The sequence below is a fragment of the Pan paniscus genome, chromosome 12 (assembly GCF_029289425.2).
Source record: "Pan paniscus chromosome 12, NHGRI_mPanPan1-v2.0_pri, whole genome shotgun sequence".
NCBI classification, from domain to species: Eukaryota; Metazoa; Chordata; class Mammalia; order Primates; family Hominidae; genus Pan; species Pan paniscus.
In genome coordinates, this window is record NC_073261.2 from 94,462,679 (window position 1) to 94,482,372 (window position 19,694).

The 19,694-nt window shown below is 44.6% G+C and overlaps 2 protein-coding genes across 9 annotated transcripts in view; both read left to right on the plus strand.

Moving 5' to 3' along the window:
- DPY30 (dpy-30 histone methyltransferase complex regulatory subunit) overlaps nucleotides 1-15,378 on the plus strand; it is a 28,134-nt gene extending 12,756 nt beyond the window's left edge. For 2 of the 4 annotated variants that reach the window (XM_003827166.5, XM_003827167.7), the window contains exon 5: nucleotides 2,811-3,162. In XM_003827166.5, coding sequence (XP_003827214.1) covers nucleotides 2,811-2,883 — 73 coding nt within the window. In that variant the 3' untranslated portion in view covers nucleotides 2,884-3,162. Of the gene's footprint in view, nucleotides 1-2,810; nucleotides 3,163-3,258; nucleotides 3,413-3,592; nucleotides 3,646-14,974 lie in introns of those variants that run through there. The other 2 variants (XM_063595014.1, XM_034952889.3) reach the window with 2 other exon arrangements.
- Nucleotides 15,378-19,694, plus strand: part of MEMO1 (mediator of cell motility 1) — a 144,085-nt gene continuing 139,768 nt past the window's right edge. Inside the window, exons 1-2 of one of the 5 annotated variants that reach the window (XM_055108091.2) lie at nucleotides 16,040-16,315; nucleotides 16,761-16,838. In XM_055108091.2, coding sequence (XP_054964066.1) covers nucleotides 16,051-16,315; nucleotides 16,761-16,838 — 343 coding nt within the window. In that variant the 5' untranslated portion in view covers nucleotides 16,040-16,050. Of the gene's footprint in view, nucleotides 16,839-19,694 lie in introns of all 5 variants that reach the window. The other 4 variants (XM_063595012.1, XM_063595013.1, XM_055108092.2 and 1 more) reach the window with 4 other exon arrangements.

Sequence of the window (19,694 nt, forward strand, 5' to 3'; positions counted from 1 at the left end):
TGACCTCAGGTGGTCTGCCCTCATTGGCCTCCCAAAATGCTGGGATTATAGGTGTGAGCCATCGCGCCTGGCCCTTATTCCCCTAATCTACTCATTTCCCTCTTCTCACTATTGCACTTGAGTAGTCTTAAAAAAAAAAAAAAAAAGGGAAAAAAGGAAAAAAATATGGATATCTTTTCTATTTTTTTGTTTTTCCTCTAGGGAAGACTAATATATTAGAAATTTAAAATATTACTGTATTTATTTATTTATTTATTTTTTGAGACGGAGTCTTGCTGTGTTGCCCAGGCTGGATGCTATGTTGCTCAGAGTGGAGTGCAGTGGCACGATGTCAGCTCACTGCAACCTCCGCCTCCCTGGTTCAAGAAATTCTGCCTCAGCCTCTGGAGTAGCTGGAACTACAGGCGCCTGCCATCATGCCTGGCTAATTTTTGTATTTTTAGTAGAGATGTGGTTTTACCATGTTGATCAGGCTGGTCTGGAACTCCTGATTTCAGGTGATCTGCCTGCCTCGGCCTCCTGAAGTGTTGGGATTACAGGCATGAGCCATTACAGTCGGCCTCCAAATATTACTTTAAATGCTAGAAAAACTTTTGAAGAAATTTTTAAGTTCAAGCTCGTAAATACATTAAAAAAATTTTTTTTATTGTTAATTTTTTTGAGACAAGGTCTCGCTCTGTCATCCAGGCTGGAGTGCAGTGGCAAGATCACCACTCACCGCAGCTTCAGCCTTCTGGGCTTAAGCAATCCTCTCACCTCAGCCTTCTGAGTAGGTGGGACTACAGGCGTGTGCCACTATGCCAGGCTAACTTTTAAACTTTTTTGAAGAGTTGGGGTCCTACTATGTTGCCCAGGCTTGGAAGTGATCCTCCTTGGACTCCCAAAGTCCTGGGATTACAGGCATGAGCCACTGCACCTGGCCAGTAAATATATTTTTTGTTAAAACACAAATTTTTTTTTTTGACATGGAGTCTTGCTCTGTTGCCCCAGCTGGAATACAGCGGGGGCAATCATGGCTTACTGAAGCCTCGAACTCCCAGGCTCAAGCGATTTTTCCACCTAACCTCCTGAGTAGCTGTGACTACAGGTGTGCGCCACCACGCCTGGCTGATTTTTTGTATTTTCTGTAGAGACAGGGTTTTGTCATGTTGCCAGGTTGATTTTGAACTCTTGGGCTCAAGCTATCTGCCTGCCTTGGCCTCCCAAAGTGTGAGGATTATAAGCGTGAGCCACCGTGCCCGGCCCAAGTACGGTGTTGTTTTTTTTTCCCCCCGGCCCAAGTACGGTTTTTTTTTTTTCTTTCCAAGACGGAGTCTTGTTCTGTTGTGGCAGGCTGGAGGGCAGTGGCTCGATCTTGGTTCACTGCAGCCTCTGCCTTTGGGGTTAAAGTGATTCTCATGCCTCATCCTCCTGAGTAGCTGGGACTACAGGCATGCACTACCACGCCCGGCTAATTTTTTGTATTTTTAGTGGAGACAGGATTTCACCATGTTGGCCAGGCTGGTCTCAAACTCCTGACCTTGTGATCTGCCCGCCTTGGCCCTCTAAAGTGCCAGGATTACAGGCATGAGCCACCGTACCCGGTCAAATACAGTTTTTTTTTTGAGACGGAATCTTGCTCTGTCGCCCAGGCTGGAGTACAGTGGCATGATCTCGGCTCACTGCAACCTCCACCTCCCGGGTTCAAGTGATTCTCCTGCCTCAGCTTTCTGAGTAGCTGGGATTACAGGTGCGCACCGCCATGACCGGCTAATTTTTGTATTTTTAGTAGAGACGGAGTTTCACCATGTTGGTCAGGACTGTCTTGAACTCCTGACCTCATGATCCACCTGCCTCGGCTTCCCAAATGCTGGGATTACAGGCATGAGCCACTGCGCCCGGCCCCAAATACATTTTTTAAGTAAAGAGTTCTGGTAAAGTAATTCATCATGTGAACCCTAAATACTAAGTGAAAAATCTTGTCTATTTGTAGACAGCTGTTAGGGCTGTTTAAAGTGCTCTGGGAATGTTTTGAGATCATTGTAAACATATTTTCAATATGCCTTTTCATAGCAGAGTTTAAAATAGATGTCTCCCCAATTTTTCAACTTTGGACTTGTATTCTCAGCAAGAATAATTTATATAGAAGTGTTAATATCAAATATCTGCTCTTAGTTTTATAAATGTGTTTATCTTCTTAGGTGTACTGTAGTTGTATTAAATAGAATTATTGACTTAAATTATTTGAAGAAAGAAAGAAGTAGCTTTTAGAAAAGAAACATAACCTACTTATCTGTATTAGTGTTGCTTCTTTGACTGGTCACTTGAGTTCATCTACATGTCTTAGTGATGCTACATCCACTGTCCTATATTATTTTTGTTCTTTTATTGAAGGATATTACACAGAATATTACACATATCATAGGTATACAGCTTGATGAATTTTCACAAACTAAACATACCTGTGTAGCTTGCAGTCAGATCAAGAAACTGAATACTGCCAGCATCTCAGAAGCCATCCATGAGACCCCTTCAAGTCATTATTCTCTCTGGGGTAATGATCATCCCATTGTCAATACATTTTTTAAACATGTTTTAAAATTGAGTTCATAACCAGATTTAAGCCATACAAAAATTTCAGTCTCATTAAACTATTTTGTTGGCTAATTAATTTGCTTGCTTATCTCATTTATTTTATTTACTACAAATGTCCTTTGACTGTGAAATGAAAATTAAACTTAAAAAGATGAGTTTTCATTATGGAACAATATGTTTAAATTAACACATCTAGGAAATATATTTCTAAACTTTGGATTTCTTTTCCCTTACAGACCACCAAATCCCATTGAATTTCTAGCATCTTATCTTTTAAAAAACAAGGCACAGTTTGAAGATCGAAACTGACTTAATGGGAAGAACAGAAAAATTTAGTTGCTACTGTAGATTTACATGATTAAGAGGCAGCTTTAATTGCCATGATTATTCCCTCTTTTTGGATGTATAAGAACCTTCCGGACAACACAACCTATTTCTGGAATTGCAGAAGATAACATATTTCCCTTATTTTGATTTAATCACCATAAACCATACCTATTTAATGAGTGTATTCTGTGCAATTTTTTTCTCAGATTGTCTTTAACTTTGTTTTTAAAATGACCTTCAAAATAAACTGTCAAAACACCATTATTTTAAAGTAGTTTTTGTTCTGTATGACAAATATTTTACATGATTGAATTGTTTTATGAATTTCTCTTTTTCTTCTGTCTTCAAATGCTGCAGAGTTTTACAACAGAGAGAAAATACAGCAGTCAAGTATAATTTTAAAAATTCAGCCAATTTTTCTCAGCATTGTTTCTGGACCTTTCTGAGGGTGGGATCTGGGCATCTTCAATGGCTTAACAAGTATCACAGGTGATTCTAATGTACATTAAAGTTGGAGTACTAATAAAAGCATTGCAAAGGGGATACAATATCTTCTAATGTTATCAACATTTATAGTAATAGCTGTAATTTATTGCATTCCTACTAAGTTTCAGGCATAGTACATTTTTACTTAAATGATCTCTGATATAAGCAGCTCTGCAAAGTAGATATTATTATTCCCATTTTGCAGATGAGGAAACAGACTTGGAGAGGTTAAGTGACATGCTCAAGACAACAGTGCTGGTAAGTTTTTGAATGGGAATTCAAATCCTGTTCTACCAATGTGTTGCTGAATTTCATTGCTTCTCTTTGCAATAAAAAGCAGCAGCCAGACCTTTTTGGGGTCTATTCTCATTGTCCCCTGTGAAGAAATTGAGATAGCTCACTAGCTCAGAAAATAGAGAAACTGCCTTAAGAGAGCCAGGAAAAACATTCACTAGAGCAGTGGTTCTCAAATATGAGTGATTATCTCTCCCCACCCCCATTTCCCCAGAGAACATTTGTTGTTGTCTAGACACATTTTGGTTGTCACAACTGGAATAAGGGTGGGATTCTTGAACTCCTGACCTTGTGATCCACCTGCCTTGGTCCCCCAAAGTGCTGGGATTACAGGCATGAGCCACCATGCCCAGCTAGGTGGGGTTCTACTGGCATCTAGTGGGTATAGATGCTGCTGAAACATCTTAACAATGAATAGGACAGCCTATACAGGCTGTCTCATCTTCTCCCTCCCCAAGAATTATCTAGCTTAAAATGTCAGTGCCAAAGTTGAAAAACCCTGCATTAGAAGCCTATTAAAGTTGTGTGTCTCCAAGCTAAACATGTTAAGGCCTTTGCAAAGTTAGAAATTTAATGTGATTGGCCGGGCGCGGTGGCTCACGCCTGTAATCCCAGCACTTTGGGAGGCCGAGGCAGGTGGATCACAAGGTCAGGAGTTTGAGACCAGCCTGGCCAATATGGTGAAACCCTGTCTCTACTAAAAATACAAAAATCAGCCAGGCATGGTGGCATGTGCCTGTCGTCCCAGCCACTCGGGAGGCTGAGGTAGAAGACTTGCTTAAACCTGGGAGGCAGAGGTTGCAGTGAGCCGAGATTGTGCCACTGCACTCCAGCCTGGGCGACAGAGTGAGACTGTCTCAAAAAAAAAAAAAAAAAAAAATTAAAAAAAATACATAAATACATAATGCTGATTAGGTATGCCTTATAGTTTTCTTTAATACAGGAAATACTTATTTTAGTAGAACTGACACTTATGGGAGGTATTATGTTTTTGGTTTACATCTGCAAATCTACATATTTGAATAGGAAAAACCTGGACATACTGGGATCTTCTTATATAGTAGTTTTCATAAGTATTCTATCAAATTTATTTTGGTTATTTGGCTAACTCATAAGTTAATCCACCCAAGTCTTTTTAGTGATTTTGTAACATTTGAGTAGTAATTGGGTAATTTTTTTTTTTTTTTTTTTTTTTGAGACAAGGTCTCGCTCTGTCACTCAGGCTGGAGTGCAATGGCGTGATCTTGGCTCACTGCAACCTCTGGCTCCCAGGCTCAAGTGATTCTCCTGTGTCAGCCTCCTGAGTAGATGAGACTACAGGTGCATGCCACTGTCCCCAGCGAATTTTTGTATTTTTAGTAGAGACGGGGTTTCACTATGGTGGCCAGGCTGGTCTCGAATTCCTGACCTCAGGTGATCTGCCCACCTCAGCCTCCCAAAGTGCTAGGATTATGGGCGTGAGCCACCACGCCCATAATTGGGTAATCTTATTAAGGGATCAATAATCTTCTAGCAGTGGTTCTTTACTGACGATTCTCATCAGAGCTACTTGGGGGAACTTTTCAAATATAAGTATAAACAATATAAACATAAAAATCAATATAAAAATACAAATTTTGTTCATAATATAAGTATTATTTATGTGTTAACGGGCCTCTAAAGCTGTCACGTGGTGAACACGACCCAATGGGACAGAGCCTTTTTTGTTGTTGCTTTTTCTTTTTTGAGATGGAGTCTTGCTCGGTTGCCTAGGCTGGAGTGCAGTGGCGCAATCTCAGCTCACTGCAACCTCCGCCTCCTGGGTTCAAGCGATTCTCCTGTCTCAGCACCCCCCAGTAGCTGGGATTACAGGTGTGTGCCACCATACCCGGCTAATTTTTGTAGTTTTAGTAGAGACAGGGTTTTACCATGTTGGCCAGGCTGGTCTTGAACTCCTGACCTCAGGTGATCCACCCGCCTCAGCCTCCCAAAGTGCTGGAATTATAGGTGTTAGCCACCGTGTCCGGCCTGACAAAAATCTTTAAGGCATTCTGATACCTCTGGTTATGGACTGATTAGAAGATATTCTAGTTTTGGAAGTATAAATATGCAATACTCGACCTAGTGGTAAGGGCTGAGAATAGAAATGTCTTTTTATTAAGCTTTTTAGACGGAGTCTCGCTCTGTCGCCCAGGCTAGAGTGCAGTGGCTCACTGCAACCTCTGCCTCCCAGGTTTAAGCAATTCTCCTGCCTCAGCCTCCCGAGTAGTTAGGACTACAGGCGCAAGCCACCACACCCGGCTAATTTTTTGTATTTTCTTACAGACGGGGTTTCACCGTGTTGCCCAGGCTGGTTGCGAACTCCTGAGCTCAGGCAATCTGTCCGCCTCGGCCTCCCAACGTGCTAGGATTACAGGCGTGAGCCACCGCGCCCGGCCAATTTTTTTTTTTTTTTTTTAAGAGGTGAGGTCTCACTATGTTGCCCAGATGGTCTGTCTCAAACCCCTGACCTCATGAGATCCTGCTGCCTTGGCCTCCCAAAGTGCTGGGATTACAGGTGTGAGCCACTGTGCCTGGCAAGGAATGTCTTTTCCTGCCAGTCCACATAATACTTACTTGAGTATTTATGTGCCAGGCAGCATGCTAAATATTTACGTGAGTTGTCATTTAATCCTTGAACCTGTGAGGTGGATTTAAGTTTAAAAAATTTATCCCTATTTAATTTTACTTAAAAAATCACTTTATCAGAGTATAATTGAACAAAAAGCTGTATATATTTAATATATACAACTTGATTACTTTGGAGATAACTATAGATCACTGAAACCATAACTACCATCAAGGCCATAAACATATTCCTCACCCCTCAAAATTTGGGGTAGGTTTAATTTTAATTTTAATACTTTATTTAGAGATGAGGTCTTGCTCTGTCACCCAGGTTGGAGTGCAATGGCATGGTCATAGCTCACTGCAACCTTGAAGCCCTAAGCTCAAGTGAGCTTCTTGCCTTAGCCTTCCAAGTAGCTAGGACTATAGGTATACTGCTGAGCCTGGCTAATTTTTTTTTATTTGAAGCTTTTGCAGAGACGGGTTCTCACTGTGTTGACCAGGCTAGTCTTGAACTCGAACTCCTGGCCTCAAGCTATCTACCTGTCTATAATCCCATGGTGCTGGGATTATAGGTGTGAGAGCCATTGTGCCCAGCCTATTTGTTTTTGAGACGGAGTCTTGCTCTGTCACCCAGGCTGGAGCCCAATGGTAAGAGCATAGCTTACTCCTGGGCTCAAGTCATCTTCTTGCATCAGCCTCCTGAGCAGGTGGGACTACAGGCACACACCACCACGCCCAGCTAGTTTAACACTTCATTTATAGATGAAACATTTGAATAATTTCCTTAAGGTTACAGAGGAATTAAGTTTTTGGCAGGGATTCAAACCCATCTTAACATTATATATATATATGTATATGTTTTTACATATACATATATGTACAAATATATGTATATGTTTATGTTTATATATATACACACATATACATATATATACACACATATATATGTGTGTGTGTATATATATATTTTTTGAGATGGAGTTTGGCTCTTTTTGCCCAGGCTGGAGTGTGATGGCATGATCTCAGCTCACTGCAACCTCCGCCTCCTGGGTTTAAGCAAATCTCCTGCCTCAGCCTCCCTAGTAGCTGGGATTACAGGCGCACACCACCACACCCAACTAATTTTGTATTTTTAGTAGAGATGGGTTTTGCCATGTTGGCCAGGCTGGTCTCAAACTCCTGACCTCCAGTAATCCACCTGCCTCGGCCTCCCAAAGTGTTGGGATGGTGGCTCACAGGCGTGAGCCACCACCCCCTGCCAATACTATATATATATTTTTTTGAGACAGCGTCTGGCTGTGTTTTCCAGGCTGGAGTGCAGTGATATGATCTTGACTCACTGAAATCTGCCTCCTCGGCTCAAGCCAGTCTCTCATCTTAGCCTCCTAAGTAGCTAGGACTACAGGCATGCACCACCACGCCAGGCTAATTTTAGCTTAATACCCTATTACCTCTCAGGTGTGCCTAAATTTTTCTTTGGTGGAAAAACTAGTCCCACTGATCTAGCTAGTAGATGAAAAAGTGAGTCACCAATTAGCTGGGTGCGGTGGGGCGTGCCTGTAGTCCCAGCTACTCAGGAGGCTGAGGCTGGAGAATGGCTTGAACCCAGAAGCAGAGGTTGTAATGAGCTGAGATCGTGCCACTGCACTCCAGCCTGGGCGATAGAGCGAGACTGTGTCTCAAAATAAATAAATAGATAAATAAAAGTGAGTCACTGTAGGTAATCATAAATGATACATACTGTAGAAAGTTTTTTTGTTTGTTTTTGAGATAGAGTCTTGCTCCATCACCCAGGTTGGAGTGTAGTGGGATGATCTCGGCTCACTGCAGCCTTGACCTCCTAGGCTCAAGTGGTCCTCCCACCTCAGCCTCCTGAGTAGCTGGGACTACAGGTGCTTGCCACCATGTCTGGCTAATTTGCTTTTTTTGTATTTTTCGTAGAGACAGGATTTCACCATGTTGCCCAGGCTTGTCTTGAACTCCTGGGCTCAAGCAATCGCCCGCCTTTGCCTCCCAAAGTGCTGGGATTACAGGCATGAGCCACCATGCCTAGCTGTAAACATTTTTTTTTTTTGAGATGGAGTCTCGCTCTCTCGTCCATGCTGGAGTGCAATGGCATGCTCTCTGCAACCTCCACCTCCCAGGTTCAAGTGATTCTCCTGCCTCAGCCTCCTGAATAGCTGGGACTACAGGTGAGTGTCACCATGCCCGGCTAATTTTTTATATTTTAAGCAGAGACGGTGTTTCACCATGTTAGCTAGGATGGTCTTTCTCTCCTGACCTCGTGATCCACCTGCCTAAGCCTCTCAAAGTGCTGGGATTACAGGCGTGAGCCACTGTGCCTGGCTGACATTTTTTTTTAAACTTAAAAATATTCTATATGAATTTGGTAATTTTTTGATTTTAGTCTTGTCTTTGGGTATGAGTTCTTTCATGGAATTCTGTATTGTCCTTTTTCCACAAAGCACACCTATGATGCATGGTCTAAAAATTTCAGTTTCAAATTTTTTGGAAGTATCTTAAGGTTTAGACCTTTAAGAATTAATTTGTAGAATGCTAGATTTGTTTTATCAGTCTTTACTCATCTTGTCTGCCTCTGGCAGTTTTTTTTTAATTGAGTCTTTCTAAAACATTCAACCTAATTTTTCTACAAACGTGTCTTAGTCCTTCTGGCCTGCTATAACAAAATACTATAGATTCGGTGGCCTGTAAACAACAATTTATTTCTCACAATTCTGGAATCTGGGAAGTTCAAGATTAAAGTTGTCTAGTGAGGGCCTACTTTCTGGTTCACAGATGGCACCTCCTAGCTTTGCCTTCACATTGTGGACATGGACTAGCTAGATCTCTGAGGTCTCTTTTAAGGCCACTAATCCATTCATAAAATGACTGAATTACCTCTGAAAGATCCCCCACTCATAATGCCGTCGCCTTAGTGGTTAGGATTTCAACATATGAATTTGGGGGGAACACAGCATTCAGACCATAGCACACCTTTTGTTTTATGTATTTGTATTTCTTTGGCTTATGTAATGTTTAATTAAATTAGGTAATGGCAGTACCTAATAGAACTGGTATAAATAAGTTGAAGAACATAATTGATCCTTGTTGGGCATACACACAAATATAGAAAGAATGCCATAATGTGAGAGTTTCTTTTTTCTTTTTTTTTTTTGAGATGGTGTTTTGGTCTTCTTGCCCAGGCTGGAGTGCAATGGCACTATCTCGGCTCACTGCAACCTCCGCCTCCCGGGTAGAAGCTTCTTCTGCCTCAGCCTCCCAAGTAGCTGGGATTATAGATGCCTGCCACCATGCCCGGCTAATTTATGTATTTTTAGTAAATACTGGGTTTCACCATGTTGGCCAGGCTGGTCTCAAACTCCTAACCTCAGATGATCTGCCCGCCTCGGCCTCCCAAAGTGCTGGGATTATAGGCATAAGCCACCACCCCCAGCTGAGAGTTTCTTAAAGAGTGGAGCCCAGTAGCTTTAGGAGTTCAGTTTATTCATGGGCATTACTCAGTGTATTTTACTGAGGTAATGGAGAGCATCACTTAAACGCTCATAAATTGGTTAAATGGAAGTCAGTTTAGAAAGTTACTACTATATGGCCGGGCACCGTGGCTCACGCCTGTAATCCCAGCACTTTGGGAAGCCGAGGTGGGTGGATCACCTGATGTCAGGAGTTTGAGACCAGCCTGGCCAACATGGTGAAACCCTGTCTCTACGAAAAATACAAAAATTAGCCGGGTGTGGTGGTCGACACCTGTAATCCCAGCTACTCGGGAGGCTGAGGCAGGAGAATCGCTTGAACCCGGGAGGCGGAGGCTGCAGTGAACCGAGATTGCGCCATTGCACTCCAGCCTGGGTGACAGAGTGACGCTGTGTCTCAAAAAAACAACAACAAAAAAGAAACTATTATACTTTGGTGTCATATATTATATATAACTGGAAATCATATAAACAGTTCCTAACCTTTGACCATTTAATGATGACGTCGTTTAGTAAATAAATACAAAGATTGAGTAAAACCTACTGTATCCCTTAAGAGTGAGTTCATGAATTACGTTGGTGGGTGGGTTAGTTGGGAGGATCAGTAGATTGAATCAGGAATAGATTCCTGGAGGAAATAGAAACCTTGAATTGAAAAAAAAAGGGAAGAGAGTGGGTTGGATAGAAGGAGATCAATCTACCTAGTTCTGATGCAGCTAAAGGAAGAATATTGAACTTTTATTTAAATGTCATTTAGGAGAAGGTACAGTGGGATTTTAAGATGGATAACTTCCTGTTAGAAGCGATGGAATCGTTTTAGGAAGAGCATACAAAACTGTAGCCAGGTATTTTCCTGGACTGGATTCCAAAATGGCATTACCAATTGGAGGCCTGATGACATATCATCAAACTGGAAAAATGAGGCACAAAAGATGAAACTGGTGAGTGGCTATAACAGAAAATCCACTTATTAAAAAATAAAATCTCTGGGTGTAAATTAGCAAAGAAGAAAAGTAATAAAATAGTGGAAAATAGGTCACTAGTGATAAAAGGGGTAGTTGGTAATGAATAATTGTTTTTTAAAAAACCTTGCCAGCCTTTGGCCGGGCACAGTGGCTCACACTTGTAATCCCAGCACTTGCAAGGCCGAGGCAGGCAGATCACCAGAGGTCAGGAGTTCGAGACCAGCCTGGCCAATATGGTAAAACCCCATCTCTGCTAAAAATACAAAAATTAGCCAGGCATGGTGGTGTGTGCCTGTAATCCCAGCTACCCGGGAGGCTGAGGCAGGAGAATTGCTGGATCTGGATCCCTAGAGGTGGTGGAGGCTGCAGTGAGCCGAGATTGCGCCAGTGCACTCCCTGGGCAACAGAGCAAGACTCTGTCTCAAAACAAAATCAACCTTGGCAGTCTTTAACAAAGCTTTGTATTTTTTTATTTTTTAGACAGGGTCTTGCTCTGTCAGCCTTGATTGCAGTGGCACAATCATAGGTCACTGCAGCTTTGAACTCCTGGGCTCAAGCAATCCTCCTGCCTCAGCCTCCCGAGTAGCTGGTACTACAGGGCGCGGTACTACAGGGGCGTGCTACTATGTCAGGCTAATTTGTTTTTAGTAGAGATGAGATCTTGCTGTGTTGCCCCAGGCTGGTCTTCACCTCTTGAACTGAAGTGATCCTCCTGCCTTGGCCTCCCCAAATTTTGGGATTATAGGTGTGCCTGGCTCCTTATATCTTTTGACTCTGTTATTCCATTTCTGAGAGTCCTAAATATTAATAAATATGGAAAAGAGCTCTATGTAAAAAGTTGTATTACAAAACATTGGAAATGAATAAATTTTTATCTTACAGGAATTATTAAATATCTAATGTACTTAGTCTAGTGTTCAGATACACAGTATTTAATAAATACTGTTTATTATGTTTGGTTTCTAAGGTAGACAGGGGCAAAGTTGACTGACACTAGGTTAGAACACTAGTTTTAGTTGAAATCAAAAGACCCTCTCTGTGTTAGACTCTTCTCTTGATTTGTTCAAAATGCTGTGTTACTATTGTAAAATATTTTTCTGATCTATAGGGCTTTCAGTGTTAGGGTGCTTCTAAAGCTGTTAGTTGTGGATAAGTAGAATCTAAAAATGGTCAGTTTAATATTGCCGTGTAGATTCAAAATCAAGCCTAAAGATGTAAAAATAGAGGTTTTTTTTTTGTTTGGTATGTAGTATATGTATATGGCACAAAATACAAAAGATACACAAAGATATACATTGGAAAGGTTAAATCCTTTTTCCATCCTTCCACCTCAGCCACCCAGTTACTTCTAGAAGTGATTACCTTCTAGAAGTATTCCATGCATATGCAAGTATATGAAAATACAATTATTCATTTCTATACAAATGGAAGCATACTTTATACATTCTGTAATTTGCTTTTTTCACTTTTTTGAAACTATTTCCATACTAGTATATAGTGCCATTTCATTCTTCTTTTTTTTTTTAAAGATGGGGTCTTGGCCAGGCGTGGTGGCTCACACCTGTAATCTCAGCATTTTGGGAGGCCGAGGCGGGTGGATCACGAGGTCAGGAGATCGAAACCATCCTGGCTAACATGGTGAAACCCCATCTCTACTAAAAACACAAAAAATTAGCCGGGCGTGGTGGTGGGCGCCTGTAGTCCCAGCTACGCGGGAGGCTGAGGCAGGAGAATGGCGTGAACCCGGGAGGCAGAGCTTGCAGTGAGCCGAGACCGCGCCACTGCACTCCAGCCTGGGCAACAGAGCGAGACTCCATCTCAAAAAAAAAAAAAAAGATGGGATCTCACTCTGTTGCCCAGCCTGGAGTGCAGTGGTGTGATCATAGCTCATTGCAGTCTCCAACTCCTGGGCTAAAGCAATCTTTCCCACTTCAGCCTCCCAAGTAGCTGAGGCCATAGGTGTGTGCCACTGTGCCTGGCAAAGTTTTAAAATTTATTTTTAGCTTTTTTTTGTCTTGCTATGTTGTCCAGGCTGGTCTCGAACTCCTGGCCTCAAGTGATCCTCCTGCCTCAGCCTTCCAAAGTGCTGGGATTACAGGCATGAGCCACTGCGCCCAGCCACTTCATTCTTTTTAATGGGTGCGTATGTATATCCTAGTTTAACAAGTTTCACATTGATGGACATTGTGGTTGTTTCTAGTTGTTTGCTACTACTGAATGCTGCAGTAAATATTGGACATGCTGCCTTCCTTCCCTTCCCTTCCTCCCTCCCCTCCCTCCCTCTCTGTCTCTCTCTTTCTCTCTTTCTTTCTTTCTCAGAGTCTTGCTCTTGTCACCTAGGCTGGAGTGCAATGGCATGATCTCGGCTCACAGCAACCTCCGCCTCCCAGGTTGAAGCGATTCTCCTGCCTCAGCCTCCCGAGTTGCTGGGATTACAGGCACCTGCCACCACGCCTGGCTAATTTTTGTATTTTTAGTGGAGACGGGGTTTTGCCCTTTTGGCCAGGCTGGTCTCAAACTCTTGGCCACGTGATCCGCCCGCCTTGGCCTCCCAAAGTGCTGGGATTACAGGCAGGAGCCACCGCGCCCGGCCTGCCTTCTTATTTCTTGAAGTCTGAGCTTTATAAGGATTGTCTGTTAATAAAAGTTTCCTCCTTGCTCCCTACTATGAATAATGCTTATGCAGTGTCAAACCAAAATCACTAGTGGATATAATGGAAATTATTGATAATAACATGAAAATTGTACAGTATTGCCAGATAAGCTTCTCCTAAAATACAAAGTATTTTGCATTATATGAATTTTCCTTAATTTAGGGGAGGTGAATAAATGAATAGTTTCAACCTCTTTCAAGGGTATACTTGAGTAAGGTGGCTAGAATAAGGTGGACAGGGGGAATAATTGTGGCACGTATTGAGAGCATCCTAGAGATAACATAATTATCTGCTAACCTTTCAGTTCAATTGCATTGTGGTCTTTATTCAGTTTGACCAGCAAGAAAATTTCAGTAGAGCATTTTAATAGGGAGAAAGCTGAATTTTAAATTAGATTACTAGTTTGGAATGAGACCTACGATTGTTGCTAGGAGTAGAGGATAATAATAAGAACAAATATTTATAAAGAACAGCTTATGAAGCATTTTAACATACCTTAATAATTCTCACAGCAAGCATATGAGTTAGCTATTACTCCTGTTTGCATTTGACAGATAACACTGAGGCTAGAAAAGGTTAAATTACTAGATGTCCATGGTCACACAGCTGATGAGTGACAGGGCCAGGACTCAAATCTGACTTTCTAATTTGAAGGGCCTGAAATACTAAGCTTTCTTTGTTTAATTGTATCCAATCCCCTCTCCACCCCCCCCCAACACCCCACACCTCTTTTCCATAGAAACAAAATCAGCAATAAATAACCATAAGAACCATCATCATATAAGCACTTAGGGCAGTTTCCTTTTCTTGAAACTTACAACAAAAGTTTACCATTTTATCAATGATCACTGAGTTTTGGTACTGTCAGAACAGTACCATGTAATCAGAGCTCAAGCCTTCTTTTTTCTGTTACCTCTAAAGTAGCTTTGGCCCGGGTGCAATGGCTCATGCCTGTAATCCCAGCACTTTGGGAGGCCGAGGCCGGTGGATCACCTGAGGTTAGGAGTTCAAGACCACCCTGGCCAACATGGTGAAACCCTGTCTCTACTAAAAATACAAAAATTAGCTGGGCATGGTGGATGGTGGTGGGCACCCATGATCCCAGCTACTCTGGAGGCTGAGGCAAGAGAATCACTTGAACTCGGGAGGCGGAGGTTGCAGCGAGCCCAGATCGAGCCACTGCACTCCAGCCTGGGTGACAGAGCAAGACTCTGTCTCAAAAAAAAAAATAAAAAAAAAAAGTTTTGGCTACATGGTATGTCCATTTTTTTTTGTTGCATATTATGTTTTGTGCAAGTTGGTGGAGAGGGTAAAATTTGAGTAAACAAATATACAGTGGAGATTTTAGGCTAATTAGAAAAAGGTATGAGAGTCAGAAGTGTTCCAGTAATTGACTAGGCTTTAGGACAGGGATACTGCACAAAATCCTTGGGCCCTGAAGTTGGAGAAGGTGGGAGGAGGAGAGGAAACAGAATAGCACTTTTAAAAGTAAAATTGAATACTAGACAGCCAGTCATCTACTCTGGAATCTGTCAGGGGCTTGTTTAGTATGAAACTCAGATATAATTTTTTTTTCTTTTCTTTTTTGAGACAGGGTCTTGCTATGTACGTTGCCCAGGTTGGAATGCAGTGGCGTGATCATGGCTCACTGTAGCCTCGACCTCCTGGGCTCAAGTGATCCTCCCGCCTCCGCCTACCAAGTAGCTAGGACCACAGGCGAAGCCACCACGCCCGGATAATTAAAAAATAAAAAATTTATAGAAACAGGGTCTCCTATGTTCCCCAGGCTGGTCTAGAACTCCTGGCCTCAAGCAGTCCTACTGCCTCAGGCCCCCAAAGTGCTGGGATTATAGGCAGGAGGTACCATGCCCATGCAGTTACAAACATTTTATAGTGTTTGCCCCAAAACTTTCATTGGATGTATGCAACTTTCTCTTCCTCTATTCCTACTTTTGCAATGGTGTACTTTGTAACAATAACACTTCCTCAGAGGTCCAAGATAGCCTCCTTTGCTGTGATTCTTATACAATTGTAAAAAAATTATTTGTTCCTGACATTTATGTGGAATACTGGGATTTATAAGATGACAAAGGTGAAAATAATATTTGTTGTAGGCTTACCCTGTCAGGCTGTTCACATTCAACAGCTCTTATAATCGTAGGTACACTCCTTGAGTGTCCCCATTTTACAGCTGAGGATAACGAGGCTAGTTATATCAAACACCTTAGTTAGGGAGATATGACATATACCTACATAAATACAACATGAAACAAGATAAATGGTTACAGTGTCAAAGCCACCATTAGGTGGTAAGAGTGACCCTGTGAAGCAAAAACTAGCATTTGGATGACCACAGGCACACTTTACCACGCGCCTGCTTCTACAGATGAACTTCCCGGCGTGCCACCCTAGGAATGAGACCTTGGGGGTGCAAATCCATGAGAGATGCCTGTATATGATGGATACCCGCGGGACTCCTCGTGGAAAGCCGCATCCGCGAGCCCTAGGTGCTCTCCATTTGAGGAAGTTGGCTGGGGGAGGGGGCTTGCCTTGCGGCTGCGTCCTGCTCCCCGCGCCCTGCCCCCACCTCCCAGCCTCTGCTGCCGCTAAACCCCGGAGAGCGGAGCGTGCACGTTGAGATTCCTCGGCGGGTAGGCAGCGGTGCTGGGCATGCTCAGTGGGCAGGACCCGTTAGAGTGGCGAGTAAGGAAGCGTTGGCTCTTCTCCGGGTCTGCCTTCCCCGGTTCAGGCCCCGGCCCTGGGCTTTTGTGTGCGCGTAGCTGCAGCCGCCGCTGCCCCCTCGCGGGGCTGCCCGACCCCAGATGCCGTCAGGCCTGTCCGGTTTCCGCCGTTAACCTCGCCGCGCGGCCGGGAGGAGGAGCGGGGCGGGGCCGGCGGCGGGCGGCCGGGCTGGAGGGCCCTGCCGGGGGTGGGGGTGGGTGCGGGGAGCCCCGCGGGGGGTGGGGGGCGGGGGCGGGCGCGGAGTCACGGGGGTGGGGTCACTCGCGGTGGCTCGGGGAGGCCAGCTGGGAGGGGAGGGGGCCGTGGGGGCGGCTCGGCGGAACCAGCCCCGGCTGGGCAGCAGCGGGGACGCCGGGGGCCGGGGCCAGGGCTTTCCGGGCTTCGGTGAGGCCGCCGTGGGCCCCATCTTCCGGCGGTCGCCGGAGTTTGTGGTGATTGTTGCTGCCGCCGCCACCGCCCCGGCTGCCATCTCCTCCTCCTGGGCCGTCGCCTCCTCCTCTTCCTCCTCCTCCTGGGCCGGGCTGATCCCCTCCCCGCTGCCGCCTCCTCCTGGGCTGGGCCCGCGGTGTCTCGTCCCCTCGCGGAGCCGCTCCTGCCGCCGCCGCCGCCGCCTCCTCATTCATCCTCGTGCACCATAGGCGGCACAGGCACCAAGATGTCCAACCGAGTGGTCTGCCGAGAAGCCAGTCACGCCGGGAGCTGGTACACAGCCTCAGGTAGGGCCCCAGGCCGCCGGCCCGCCCGCCGCCGTCGCCGCCTGGCCCCACGCCCGGCCGGCCGAGGTCGGCGGCCCGGCCCCGCGGCGGCGGCGGGCGGGGACGAGGGCGCGGACGGGCCGCCGGGCGCGGACCGCGTGGGGAGGGAGCGAGCCGAGGCCGGCCTCGCCGCCTCCCCCACCCGGGCGGCGGGCATCCCGCGCCGGCAGCCCGGGGCCGGCCGGCCTCACGCTCTCCGGAGTTGGGCGAGAGGGAGAGTTGCCGCCTCGGCAGCCTGCGCCCTCCCTCAGGACCAGGCTCGAGGAAGGAACGTGCTCCCGGACCCCAGCCGACTTGTCGCCGCCTCTGGCTTGCAGGAAGCGTGCGGCCGCTGCCACCCCCGGGAAGGACGGTGTGCCCGGCGCCGAGCCCCGCTTCTCCACGCCGCAGGGCAGCGACCCTCCGCCCTCTTGCCGAGCCAGGGACCCTTTCCTTTCCTCTCCCGTCTTCCCTGCTCTCCCCGCTGGCGGTCCGGGGAGTGCCCTCGCCCAGAGGGAGTTCTCTCGGTCTGCCCCCGAGCCCCCGCGCCCACAGCCGGAGAGGAAGTCTTCTCGCCCCGTGCCTCTGGTGCTGGAGAAGGAGGCAGCGTTTCCCCGCACCTTTAAGGGGCTCCGCTGTCTTGCAGGGAGTGAAGGGTAGCACTTTTTTACGTTACCAGACTACAGACGAGGTCTCTGCATGGGGAGATATGTCAGAGGAGGGCCTTTCAGGGATTTGTCACTTTGTATGGTGGGGCTGGGGTGGAAGTACTGCTAAGCAGGGGCTTGGGGGTGGGGGGGCTCCCAGCTCTTTTGTCAGTGTTTGCATTGTTACTGTCATTCACGAAAGGGGCAGCTGGATATGGCATCAGCACTTTTCCCGAGCAGTCGCCCCAGTCACTGGTCGCCCTACACCAGGCAGGTGCTGGAACTACCTAACAAATTAAGTTTAAGCTTTGAGCGAGTTGAGTTTTCTGTCTCCACTGTCTAAAAGCATTTTAGACTTCTTTATGTGAAAGTGTAGGGACTTTCCCTTTAATAAAGTGCTTGTTAGAATGCCTGTTTTCTGGGATTATTTTCAGGAGTCACATTTCTGGTATGTTAACAAAGACAGTTCTACTGTGATTCCTCATAGTCTTCAGTCATTTGGTATTGGCTTGTCAATAACTAGACCTAACTTCTCGAGGTGAATCGGATCATGTTTCCTTTTGCAAAGAATTGGCTTGGAGAGTGACTTGGCCTGTGAGAAAGCAAAGATTTGGAAGAAAATTCATTTCTCTGAGGTTGCTAAACTAGCTCATTAAATACATGTACCTTACTGAAATACATGACTCACTGAAGATTTTCTGTGTTAAGGAGACACAAAAGAATTGTGAGGATTGGATTTGCAGCTGTAGCTAACAGGTAGCTATAGTTTTGCATTAAGCAAATATGACATTTTATGGTTAAAGTGGCTTCCATTCATGGTCCTAAAGTACTTCATAAACATTTAATCATCCTCAGAGCCTGAGAATGCCAGTTAAATTATTCTTGTTCAGCTTACGGGGAAACATGTAGAGAAGTGGTTTTTTTTTTCCTCTCTAGACGGAGTCTTGCTCTGTCGCCCAGGCTGGAGTGCAATGGCTCGATCTTGACTCATTGCAACCTCCGCCTCCTGGGTTCAAGCGATTCTCCTGCTTCAGCCTCCTGAGTAGCTGAGATTACAGGCGCGCGCCACCACGCCCAGCTAATTTTTTGTATTTTTAGTAGAGACAGGTTTCACCATGTTGGCCATGCTGGTCTCTAACTCCCGACTTCGTGATCCGCCCGCCTGGGCCTCCCAAAGTCCTGGGATTACCGGCGTGAGCCACTGTGCCAGGCCAGAAGTTCAGTGTTTTAAACTTTCGTTGTAGTTTGCATTGGAATGTGGGCAAGTGATTCTGGAGGAATTTCTATAGATTCTTGAACATTCTTTGGATAATCTTATATGGCATAGCTTACACTTGGATTTGGAAAGACTTCTTTGGTATTCTAAGATGAATTCGTTAATCCAGCTCAAAACATTCTGTGATTATTGTTATTTATCAACAGTGAACTAAAGAGGACTATTTTCTGAAAAATTCCAAGTATATTCTTATTTCCCTAAATTCTGAGTGAAATCAATAATGCCATTTTTGGTAATGTGCATTGTCACAGAGAACCTTAAAATTAAGGCCAGATATATGACAATTTTTGGGGGAGTCAGTGTGGGACTTTTTAAACTTGAGTAGTAATTGAGGGTAGATTTAAAGCAATTCAATTGTAAAAGCTTATTTTGTATTTTAAAAATAAATACAACTACAGATAAGTAAACTTCGACTGGGTTTAGTAACGCCTGTCTTTAATATTTGTCAGTGTACCTACATTGATAACATTGACCTTTGGAAAAATTGGACTTGTATTGTGTTATTTCTCTAGCATATTAGTCCTAAAAAAGTGTGAGTAATAGGAGATGGAGAGGTTTGTGGATTGTCATTCTGTGGTTCCTTCAGCATTCAAGTTGTGTCCGTAGAATTAATGTGTTTAATTACCGACATAAATAAGGGTGAAAACACATTTGCTTTAGTTATATAGCTATTTCAGAAAAAAGTGTGTGTGTACATATATAAATATTACATATATACACACACGTATCTTCTTTTTGTTTATCCCTTGTTATATGCTAGATCCATTTATAGAGAGTAACAAATTATTTCTTGCCCTCAAGGAATTTTCAGTTTATTTGAAGTAAGTAAGAACTTTTAGGGCAGCAAATAAATATCAAGTAAGTTGAGATATGCTTTTAGGACTACTGAGGAGGGTAGAATCATTTTGGGGTAGG